The sequence below is a fragment of the Mytilinidion resinicola genome, assembly GCF_010093595.1.
Source record: "Mytilinidion resinicola strain CBS 304.34 unplaced genomic scaffold BDZ99scaffold_2, whole genome shotgun sequence".
NCBI classification, from domain to species: domain Eukaryota; kingdom Fungi; phylum Ascomycota; class Dothideomycetes; order Mytilinidiales; family Mytilinidiaceae; genus Mytilinidion; species Mytilinidion resinicola.
This window is the reverse complement of record NW_022985438.1, coordinates 1,844,350-1,855,522: the sequence shown is the minus strand read 5'-3', so window position 1 is coordinate 1,855,522 and position 11,173 is coordinate 1,844,350. Positions and strand designations below refer to the sequence as shown.

General features: G+C 52.0%; 4 protein-coding genes across 4 annotated transcripts; 2 read left to right on the top strand and 2 right to left on the bottom strand.

Annotated features, from left to right (window-relative positions):
- Window positions 1-250: 250 nt before the first annotated feature.
- BDZ99DRAFT_132310 (ubiquitin-activating enzyme E1 1) lies at window positions 251-4,300 on the bottom strand. The gene is made up of 3 exons (XM_033712625.1): window positions 3,916-4,300; window positions 763-3,728; window positions 251-710 (listed from the first exon to the last, which is right to left on the bottom strand). Exons 1-3 carry the CDS (start codon window positions 3,919-3,921, stop codon window positions 572-574), a joined length of 3,111 nt encoding a protein of 1,036 aa, XP_033583228.1. The 5' UTR covers window positions 3,922-4,300; the 3' UTR covers window positions 251-571.
- A 1,180-nt stretch (window positions 4,301-5,480) lies between these two features.
- Window positions 5,481-8,163, top strand: BDZ99DRAFT_484920 (uncharacterized protein; the record flags this gene model as incomplete). Its single annotated transcript, XM_033722672.1, has 2 exons — window positions 5,481-5,537; window positions 5,935-8,163. The coding sequence occupies 2 exons, from the start codon at window positions 5,481-5,483 to the stop codon at window positions 8,161-8,163; spliced, it is 2,286 nt and encodes a 761-aa protein (XP_033583227.1).
- Window positions 8,164-8,457: 294 nt separating this feature from the next.
- Window positions 8,458-9,742, top strand: BDZ99DRAFT_132285 (phosphatases II). Its single transcript, XM_033712624.1, has 2 exons — window positions 8,458-8,806; window positions 8,881-9,742. The coding sequence occupies exons 1-2, from the start codon at window positions 8,751-8,753 to the stop codon at window positions 9,677-9,679; spliced, it is 855 nt and encodes a 284-aa protein (XP_033583226.1). The 5' UTR covers window positions 8,458-8,750; the 3' UTR covers window positions 9,680-9,742.
- BDZ99DRAFT_566105 (uncharacterized protein) lies at window positions 9,561-11,167 on the bottom strand (the record flags this gene model as incomplete). Its single annotated transcript, XM_033727549.1, has 1 exon — window positions 9,561-11,167. The coding sequence occupies one exon, from the start codon at window positions 11,165-11,167 to the stop codon at window positions 9,806-9,808; it is 1,362 nt and encodes a 453-aa protein (XP_033583225.1). The 3' UTR covers window positions 9,561-9,805.
- Window positions 11,168-11,173: the final 6 nt, after the last annotated feature.

Below are 11,173 nucleotides of genomic sequence, written 5' to 3'. Positions count from 1 at the left end.
GCCAGACCTTTCGGTAGAACAATCGCTCTCCGAAGCTAGAAGGTGCGGAACATCTGCGTCCGGCGTTTCGCAGGGGGCGGGCCGGGTCGGGCGTTGGGGAATGATGAGACAGGAATACCTAGCAAGCAAGTGACGAGAGCAAGGGCTTGCCGCGTCAGGTACCTACTCAAGGTCGTATGTATTATAACTTCTAATGTTTCCAATCATGGATTATAAGCCCCATAGTGATGAAGAAAGAGTGCGACCGCATTTCTGGGACGATTTGGTATTGCCTTCCTGAACAAGCTAGCCGGAATACGCACGAGGCTGCTGATCAGGTATACTCAAGGACACGGATGCGTTAGGCCAAAAGGCTGTTGGTACAAGGGTACGTTTCTCTTCAGAGGCGGTCATCATTGGTCATAATCCCTGGTTTTCATTGTTCAGTGCCTTCGTGTATTCATTCTATTTCCAAGCATTGATGCATGCACGCAACGGTGCTACTACCTTTGTATCTATGCAGCTAGGCTGCTGTCAGAGCCCGCACAACGGGGTTCCCAATCAGATCAACCTATGAACACGAAAGCCCTTCCTACTTCCGCAGCTTCATCATCACATAGGGGATCTCTACGTCCTCGCCCGTCGTGTCTTCTGCCGTGACTTCGAAAATGACGTTCTTCTGGTGAGAGGGGATGGGTTTCTTGCTAATGGTCTCGACGAGCTCGCTCAATCTGTTTCTTGGTTAGCATTTATTCTTTTTTGATAGCGCATAGGTGTACTTACGGGAGGACTAGACGATCCTTTAACTTGGCCGGCGGGTAGAAGGAAGCGTACAGCAGGCTGACACCGGAGCTGATCATTTGGACATCGAGCCCCTTCGCCTTAAAGTCATCCACGAACTGCTTCAGCGTGACATTCTCAACCTCGAAGCGATCCCACAACTTGTCGATTTGAACCTCTCCGTTGGTCCCAGTGTACGTGCCCTTCGGGCTAGCAATTGGCTCGCTGAAGCCGAAGAACGGAAGAGCCAAGTTTATAAACCCGTTCTTGTATTGCTCAATGTCCGTCTTCCCATCGACAATCTTGTAGAGCTCAAGGTTGACGAGACCTGTCACAAGAGCAGTGGTGGTTGCAATTGCTGGAATAATCTTTCCGGCAATGAACTTGGTCTTGTGTCGATCAGCCTGCACAATCTTGTAGTTCTCGGCACGCAGGTTACTAGCTGCTGTTATGAAGTCGATGTGGTGGTTGGTGTCGTCGTCCTTCTCGAACTCGACTGGCTCGAGCTTATATCCAGCAAGCGACTTTGGAGGGGGCAATGTGTTGGCAATCTTCGACAACTCTTGGTTGTCGTCATCCAAGGCTGATGACTGCTGGGCATTTGGATCCGGATCATTGTCGCTAGCTTGAATCCTGACGCCGGGGTCCGGCTTGAAGTCTGGGATAATCATGTCATCGAGAACATCCAGGTATGTTTGTTTGCTGACATTGTTTGCTTTGATATTGTAATTGAAAGCATGGAGATTGGCGGCGGCTTCGACGAACAAGAAATGCGTAGGGTTCGAGGGGTCGAACTTCAGTGCGTCAGGGGCTCGCTTCGGTCCCGACCAGAACAGCTGTCCAGAGGACGTGGTGGAGTCCTTGGGGAAGTTGTAAAGCAACTGTTGGATGGCATTATTGTACTGCTTTTCAAATTGCATCCGTGCCCATATGATGCAGTCATCAAAGGTCAGTGGCTTGTCAACAACCAAGAAATCTCGAAGCGTCTCTAGAGTCTGCTTCTCGTTCCCTGATTGTTTAAGAGAAGACTGAAGATAACCGGGTTGCGTAAGGTATAGGTTGACCACTTCCGCCGGCTGAACGAAGAATGTGTGGAAGAGGTCCTTGGCCCATGCGATGGTATGTTCGATGCGATTAGGGAAGCTTCGAAGCGTACACATCGGGAACGATTGCTCTGGAGGATCCTGTGACGATGAATACGACTCCGTGATATTGGGTAGGACAACTTGGGTGTTGCCTTTGGTCCCGAGTGTGCCGCTGTCCAACAGGGGCTTCCGGAAGAAGACACATCGTCGATCAACATAGGTGCGGGCTTCAACATTGTCCAATGCGTTTGTAATCGCGTCAAGCTCTTCCCAGAAATCCTCGTTGAAAACGTGCTCGGTTTCTTGTCCCACTTTATCCTGCATAGTCACTATTTTCCCTTTCAGATCTGGGTTCATCGCCTGTACTGCTTCAGCTGCGCAGTCGCTCTTCAGCTTGCCGACATCCTTAGGCCTGAAGAGGAATTGTCGGTTCAGATTGCTCTTTTCGATATTGTCATTATCCGTTACGGATATCCTGCCTTCTGGGCCTGCGGCGAGCCCCATCATAGCCCAGTTCTTTAGCATCTCACAACCAATCGCGCCGGCTCCAACTAAGAATTGCTTGACATTTGACAACTTGGTCTGGTAGTCTTTACCGAAGACTGCAATCTGGCCGTCGTAACGAGTTCCAAGTGGTTTGCAGTTTTCCTCAGAGCGCGGGGTAGATTCAGGCAGAGATTCGAGGGAGTCGAAGTAAAGCCATTGCACGATGGGGTGAAACTTTCCGGAGACGGATTTAAGCACCTCTTGCGCCGCAAGACCGCCAAAGAAAGCGGCCATAGGAGTGAGGTCGCCACGGGCTTGATAGCTGAGCTCTTTTAGAAGTTTCTCGTCCAACTCAACCTTGTCTTCTCCTTCACCGGCTAAGCCTGACGCAATCTTGAAGACCTCTGAGGCATCCGCTTCGTTGTGGGGCCTCGGAAATTCTCCGTTGTGCTTTTCCGCGAAGGCATGCAGGGCCTGAATGCCGATATGAAGTTGCTGAGGTCGGTCAAACTTGGCGAAATCCGAAATAAGTAATTCGGGTTTGGCCAGCTGCTTGCTCAGAGGCTCGAAGTCGATGAATTTTGGCATTTTCTTTTGGATGTATAATCCTCCACGCTTGTATGTTCCGAGTCCTGAGACATCGCCGATGGAGAAGGTGTATGGTCCTTTGACTTCAATCTTTCGTGGTGCACAGTCGTTAAGAGCTTCCATGCCTTGCACTTCAGTAAAAGTGACGTGATCGCCGTCTTCAAGACCATGTCTAGTTTCATCCAGCGCAGACACCAACCCGTCGGAATCGATGTCGGCAACAATTCCATTCAGCTCTTGTTCGCCCGTGGGGTCTCCACAGGTGAAGTTCTTGCCAAAATCTGTGAAGATTGTTCCAAAAAGCCCAAATATATCCGTAATGACAACGTAGATGCCATTGTCGTGACAATAATCGGCAATCTTGATCTGGTCTCGCAAAAGCGTATCCGTGAGAACCACGACCTGGTATTGTTTCAGAAGACTCAAATCCGATGTAAGGTCCGCCGCCGTATGCTCTCGAACGGGGGTGTATGGATTCAGCTCGGAAACTCGGGGGACTGTGACTTGGGCTCGAGGCTTGCCCACGTCCTCTGGGTGCAGGAAGAACTGAGAGGATAGGTCGGCGATAGTGGCGGGTTTCGGATCGAAGAGGGTTAGGGACTTGACGCCGGCCAGTGCGATGTTCTTGGCGATTTCGACGCCGAGGCCTCGGAGCCCCGCGATGAGGATGTTGGAGGATCCCATACGCTTCATAGCCTCATGTCCGAGCACGTAGAGCTGTCTACTGTAGAGGGACTCATCGATCTCTCCATCGGCAGCTCTTAGCTGCTCGGCGGCAGCAGCGGGGCTGTCGACCTGCATGATGGAGTCCTGCAATAATTTCAAACTTGTCAGTGGGCTGGCCATGATGGAGTATGTGTGCGAACTTGAGAAATGTGTCCGTAGAGGAGGGAACCTCTGCGAGCTAAGATGTGCTTATAATATACGCTCGGTGCCTAGGTCCACGAAGGCAGGAGCCCTAGGATGAAGACTGGGGAACAGCGAGGGGCACACGCACTGTCATGGCTTTCTTGAATGGACGACCAAGGTCCTCACTCGATATCCTTCTCTTCCCCAGCTTGCCTGCTCCCACGGGGCGTTGAACAGCTGGAGATCGTGGCTAACGGACGGCGGCGCGCGCGAGAGAAGGTTACGTTGAGGGGACGAAGTGCGGGGCACACGGAGCTGCTAACAGGAGTCTATGAGGTGTTGAGTTAGATGCAGGCAAGCAGAGAGGGCAGAGCAGTGAAGGAGCAGGCGGGAGCAGCGGAGCGGCGAGTGTGAAGTACGGCAGCTGACTGATGTGTTGGAACGAAAGTCGATGGAGCTCGAAACAGCTAAAACAGCGCTAAATCGACATCCCACTTCTTCTGGTGGCCTGGCGCTGCTTAGGGTAGGCTACAACACTCGCTGCCTGTCACCCTATGACTTCAGCCTTTCTTGAAATAAATGCTAGATGGCGAAACACCTCTAACAAACTACACGACCAGGTACAGAACTAATCTAACGACAGGTCACGTTTCAGAGTCACACGTGAGTCGGTGACAGTAATCATTAGGTACAGCTCCCTAGGTAACAAATCCAATGCTTCTCGAAGCATCCGTCTGAGTCTCGATTCCGTTGACGTTCCTTCTACATGCATAGGGAGGCGCAAAAAGTCGCGGTGCTTTCTTCTCTGCCTCTCTGTTCATTTGTCGTTTCCAAGGTTGTTCATCAGGACTTCAATACTAATCACGTTTATGGGGCTGATCAGGTGGAAAAGGGATAGTTATATCATTAATTCGTCAGCTCGTTCCAAAGTTGCAATGTCATGTGTAAATCAGACTTCGAACAATGGACCGAAGAGCCAGTGGCACGTGACATTCTGGCATTGCATCAAATTCACCCTTCTTCAATGCCAGAAAGCTGTGTTTCTTGTGTGAGCCATAAGTCTCCCCCCAGAGCACAAGGGCTCGTGTCAACACGTGTTTTTGCTTGGCTATCTTTGTCTTGTCGTCGTTGGATACGGAGGACATCTGCGTCGAGGATAGGCAGTCAGCCCTTATGCCACACGCGGCTAGAAGCATCGAGAAAGCTTACATCTCACGCATCTCAGCTCGGAAGAGCATGCCTTTCAGCTGCTCGCGGAGAGGCACGATATTGGCATAGCTCCCGGGTGTTATGGCAGTCTCCAGGAGCGACTCTGAGGGGCCGTCGCCGATGCAAGAATCATGGCTGGAGAGGTTGATAGTCGTTGGAGCATTTTGAGAAGTCGACGAAACTGGTGGGTATGATTTGAATGAGCATAAACAGCCGGAAGAGTTGCAACTCGGAATGTCGTGCCGCGCCACTGCACTGCCATAGACCCTAGCCCCAGCCACCCCGTGCGGATCTGCCCCGTCGAGCTTGGCCCGCGATGGTGTTGCGGGAGACGAGCTCAGGGAGTCAAGGGTGTACTCGGGCTAGCCACTCGAAGCGACTCTCCGCGGGTTCGCATGGCTTCGTGTGATGTTTTGGGTCGCATCCTCACCGAATGCACGCTGCGATGATCGCGATAGGCATGCTAAAGCCGCACCGCCACTGTGAAACAGCCCATATCCGACGATGTCATCCTCATCGCTCAAGCTCCTTAGTGCCCCTTGGCTGTGCTTGGCAGAGGCTGTCCGCCCCAGCCTCCGCTGCCCTGAAGTGTCGCCCATGTGCTTTCTTGCGCCCAGTCAAATCTCCACGCTCATTTTAGAGCCACACGCGCTGCCGTCGCATCCGCCGCATTCTTCTCCACATTCCCTCTACTTCTCCCGCGTCCCTTCGACACTCTCGCAACATTGCCCTCACAATAGCGTTGCGCTGACCCCAAACACCACTATAAACAACAGAACCTCGAGCTGTAGCTGGAGATTCAGCCCCCACTCAGCCTTTTCTACGACCCAATTCTCTCCCTATCTGTAATATGGACCACGCACGAGAGAAGGACCGGTTCCATCATCAGGAAAACGAGACCCCCGAGCAGCGCGGCCTTCACCTTCACCATCCTACTCCCCCAAATGTATCGACACAGGGAACCGTCCCGCAGACTCCGCAGAATGGCATACACAGCGTGGGAGCTGGCACTTCGGATGAGTTCGAGGTCCTCTGTGGACCGTTGTTGAACTACAAGCGAATGAGCAACGCAGCCTCTCAGGCTCCAACATGGCATGGGAGTATTCTCATTGTCACCACACCGGGGCAACATCATCCAGAGCTCACCTTGCGATGTCTCGGCCCCGCTGTAGCTAGCCAGACGAATGGCTCTGCATCAGTGACGGGGTCTGGATCTATCCCGGGTACAAAGCTATACGAGGACCCGAGAAAGACGTTCTGGCGCTTCTTAATTGACGTGCCATTCCAGAACTTCGAGGCCAAATGGGAGTATAGCATCGCGAGTACTACGCGTTCATCCGGAGAGCGGAAAGGTGGACCCAACACCTTCGTGGTCCCATCAATTGCGCAATCGATGCGCATCCTCTTCCATTCCTGCAATGGCTTCAGCGTTGGAACTAACGTTGATGCTTGGTCAGGTCCCGCGCTTTGGAATGACGTCCTCCGGATGCATCAGCAAAAACCATTCCACGTTATGATTGGTGGCGGCGATCAAATATACAACGATGGAGTACGAGTAGATGGCCCTTTGCGTGCCTGGACAGACATTGGGAACCCGCACAAGCGTCGCGGATACCCTTTCAATGAACAGTTGCGTGCCGAATGCGACGACTATTACTTCAACAACTATATAGGGTGGTACGGCACCAAACCATTCTCCGACGCAAACGCCCAAATTCCCCAACTCAATATCTGGGACGATCACGACATCATCGATGGCTTCGGCTCATATACTGATCGCTTCATGAGATGTGCAGTCTTCAGGGGCATCGGTGGTGTAGCACACAAGTATTATCTCCTGTTCCAGCACCACATCCCGCCCCCGAAGAGTACTTTCACGACAGATGCTCCAAACACAATGAAAGTAGGACTGGATGGTACTCCAGAAGATCCCATCCAAATGAAGGATACTTTCGTGAAGACAGATGACAAGGAGGACCCTTCCTATATCATTGGTAGCATGCCTGGGCCGTATGTTGAAGAGCGAAGCCGGAACCTCTACTGCCAATTAGGTGCACGAATCGCTTTCTGTGGTATTGACGCGCGTACCGAGCGCACCAGACATCAGATCAACTACCCAGAGACCTATAAGCAAATATTCGATCGGCTTAGCGCGGAGTTTGCAGCTAATAAGGAGATTAAGCACCTAATCCTCCTCCTTGGCGTTCCCATCGCATATCCACGTCTCCAGTGGCTGGAGAATATCTTCTCCTCTCCTATCATTGCGCCGATCAAATTCTTGAACAAGCGTTTTGGATTCGCCGGAGGAGTCTTCAACAAGTTCGATGGCAACGTGGATCTACTTGATGACTTGGACGACCATTACACGGCACATCAGCACAAACATGAGCGAAAAGAGTTGATTCTCCAACTTCAGGACCTTGCCAAGAAACACTCTGTCCGTATCACTATTCTCGGTGGTGATGTTCATCTTGCCGCCATCGGGCGCTTCTACTCTAATGCAAAGCTTGGAATCCCAGCCGAACGTGATTTCCGCTATATGCCTAATGTTATTAGCTCGGCCATCACCAACAAGCCACCGCCGCAAGCTGTTGCTAATTTACTGGCCTCCAGGAACAAGATCCACCATCTTGATCATGACACCGACGAGACGCTGCTTGAACTCTTTGACCATGACCCAGGCCACAAACCAGGCGCAGAGGTCATTAATGGGAATGGCAACGGCAACCGCACCGGCACGAATGGAAAGATTCCGAAGAAGACATCCGACAAGAACCATGCGACCATGCCTTCGCGCAATTACGCCATCATCGCCGAGTCGCAAGAGGATCCCGCAACTGTAGCTGCCGCCGTACCAGCTCCCGCGCCTACGACTGCTACCAACGGTGACGCGCCGGCGCCGGTGGAAGGGACACAGGAACTTGTTCACGGAGCTCCAGTGTCCGCTGTGCTTGATGTGAAGGCCAACGCTCGCAAACCGATGCATGCCGGTGAGAATGGTGCTGGCACATTCCATCCTGCGGCCACTGGACTACAACCAACGGGCCTTTGCGGTGCATATGGGCTCGACGTCACTATCAGAGTAGAGATCACCCCGAATGATAAGGAAGGCCATACGGAAGGCTATGGATTCAGTGTTCCTGCGCTTGATGCAGGAGCTTACCTCGGTCAGGGGACTACTTGGTAAAAGAACCTGTGGGTTTGCGACAAAACAGCGAGCGAGCTGCCAGGATAATCCATTCTGGGATTGGGCGCTATGGTAATGTGGTCCTCATGGAATGGCGATGGAATAGTCCCGCGATGAAGAGTAATGATGTAGTGTAGGAGGCGGAGCTCATTTCACGTTTGTTATATGTGGGCAAGCGCAGTGGAAATACCCTTGGATCTTGTTCTTTTGGCTTCGATCTTGGTCTTTTCAAATGGCATCTCTAAAAAGTCTACGAACCGCGATGGAATAGCACTTGTCGTGCTGACATTTCCATTCTAATCATATGTCCTTTTTTAGCACTCGCTGACTGAACTGCCAAATCTGTGGCGTTTCTGCAAAGCCACAATTGCTAGCAGCGCCACGTGCACGATGTGAGACCTTACTTTAAGTGTTACCTAGCTAGCTGACGTTGCGGTATCCAGGCAGCGAAGTAAAGCAGCAGCACAAGTACAAGGGTACCCTCAATAGTCGATGGACCTTTGACTAGCTTTAAATCGTTATCGATCAAAGATACAAATTTCATTACGATAAAAATCTATATCTAATTCACTTCCCGCTGTGCTATAATGGAATCGCTCCAAGCTTCCGAAATCAAAGCCGTCCCAGGTCTGTTTGTATCCGAGTAAGCTCTCAAATTCCCTTTCCTCCTCATCAAACCCTATCCCCTCGCCTGCTACAATAGACTCATACCCCCAGCCGCTTCGCCGCCCGCTCCATCTCCATCCTCAAATCCCACAACATCACCCACGTCCTCTCCATCACCCGCCCCGAAGACACGCCCAAATACGCACCCGACCAGGGCATCACCCACTGCTGCATAGACATCGACGACGACCCCCTCGCCGACATCCTCTTCCACCTCCAAAGCGCCTGCGACTGGATCCAAGTCGCCCTCGAAGAGGCCGAAGACGAAAATACGAGCAGTGAAAAAGGCACGGAGTCATCTAGAACACGACCCGGCGTCTTGGTCCACTGCACCCAAGGCATCTCCCGCTCCGGCGCGCTTTGTGTCGCCTACCTCATGCGCTCGCTTCGCCTCCCGTACTCCGAGGCCCTCTCACTAGCGCGCGAGTCCCGACCGCTCATTACCCCGAACATAGGGTTTGAGAAACAGCTCCGTATTTGGGGTTTTTGTGAGTATGAGGTTGTGGTGCCGGGGTCTGGGTCGCTGACTAGTGCGTCGGGGAATGTGGTAACGGATGTGGAGAAGAGGCCGTATGTCGTCTGGAAGAAGGAGAGAGATGAGCTGTTTGGGAAGGGGGAGGTGGCGGTTAATAGGGAGAGGGCGAAAGGGTTGGCAGGGATGGCGGCGGAGTTTGGGAGGAGGAGGAGAGAAGGCCGGGGTAAGGGTGGTGGGGATAGGAAGATTGGGGAAGGGGAAAAAGAGGGGGATAAGAATGGGTGGGAGAGAGTGGAGGCAATGGAGAAGGAATGGAATCGGAAAATGATTAACGGAGAGGTTGGTGGGGAAAGTAAGGAAGACGCTTCGTTGTAAATCTTTGTATTTTTGTCCATTATTGTTTAAGGTGCCTTATTACACTTGAGCAGTCTTGGTTCAGATATAAGATTTGTGTCTACAGACATGTATGTTTTCGATATCGCACGATCCAACAACAACTTGCTAGGCCCCTTCAGGCCCCGTAATGTACCGCTCGTCCTTCCCGCGTCCTCCAGTTCTATACCTTTGTAGGTTCTCTGCAAAGGCCCACCGTTCGAAATCCTCGAGCGGACCGGTAGTATACTTTCCGGCGTTATCGCGAGCCCATCGACGCCTACTCAAGGGGAAGGGGTCGAAAGAATAAATCGGACACTGCTCATAACATTCGTCGAAACGGCAGGCCTCGTACAGGAATTGTTTCTGTCGGAGGTGATTGGTAACACTGGCCCAGACTTTTGAATGTTCGGTCGATTGAGACATAGTGCAATTTTTCAGAAACAGCCAGCCAAGGGTATCCTTATGAAGAGCTAGGAACTTCAACAGGTCAGAATGCTGGAGTTCAAGCCCATCTAGCGCGAACGCGTGTAGCTTCGGCAGCCTCAAATCGCTCAGCAACGCATCTTTAAGCCCAGGGACTGTGGTGTCGCCCCAGGGGGTTTCGATGGTAACTTTCTCGAGGTTTTGCATAGTATTGAGCGTGTAGAAAAGATGGCGGCCCTGAGTCTTGAAAACGGCCTGTCCATTGCTGAACTTGATGTTGAATTGTCGGATGTGTTTGCCAAAATCTACCAAGTGATGGAATTTATTGTCTCCTACGCAGAACAGGGTAGGGAATAAGGTTGGTCCTTGGTGCCTGTAGCCGCCAAGGTCCAGTGATAAGGTAGGGACGGACCGCCCCGAGCGTTCGAAACACCCACGGAGTATTCTGAGGCCGCGATGCGCTTCAAACGTCCGGTGATCAATATCAGAGGGCCATGAGCCTACGTGGAAGTCGGGCGCTGGGTTGAAGGCTTCTCCAACAGGCGAATAATATTGCTCGTACCACAAGCGCCATGTCGGTGTCGGAAAACGAGTCGTTTTGGGGTCGAAAATTTTTATGAGGTCTTTGCGGAAGGCTATCAGGGCATATGTAACCTTTGTGAGCTTTGGGAATCGACCACGCGAGAGGGCGAGCTCAAGAGCCGATTTGTCCCAGTTGAGTTCCCGTATTTTAAGGTGTTTTTCCGCTATCGGCTTCCAGAAGCTTGTCCCATTCTTGTCTCGTTGCCTACATCGCACAATGTCGGGACGGAAAGTCGAGTCGTCCCAAATGAGCTCTTGTACGTTCTGATGGAAAGCTGGGTGCTTTGCGATCCGGGTGAATATATCGAGGTCCAGTGGATGTGATGATAGGCAGACTCGAGTGAACAAGTAGGGCGATGTGGTGTAGTTGAAAGCCTTGGAGGTTAGGCGAAGGCTCTTGATATCCTGCGGTGACAGTCCTCTGACCACGATATCCCAAAGCTCTTGTGGAAGGCCTGGAATATGGCCATCGTCAGGCGCCATACTTGA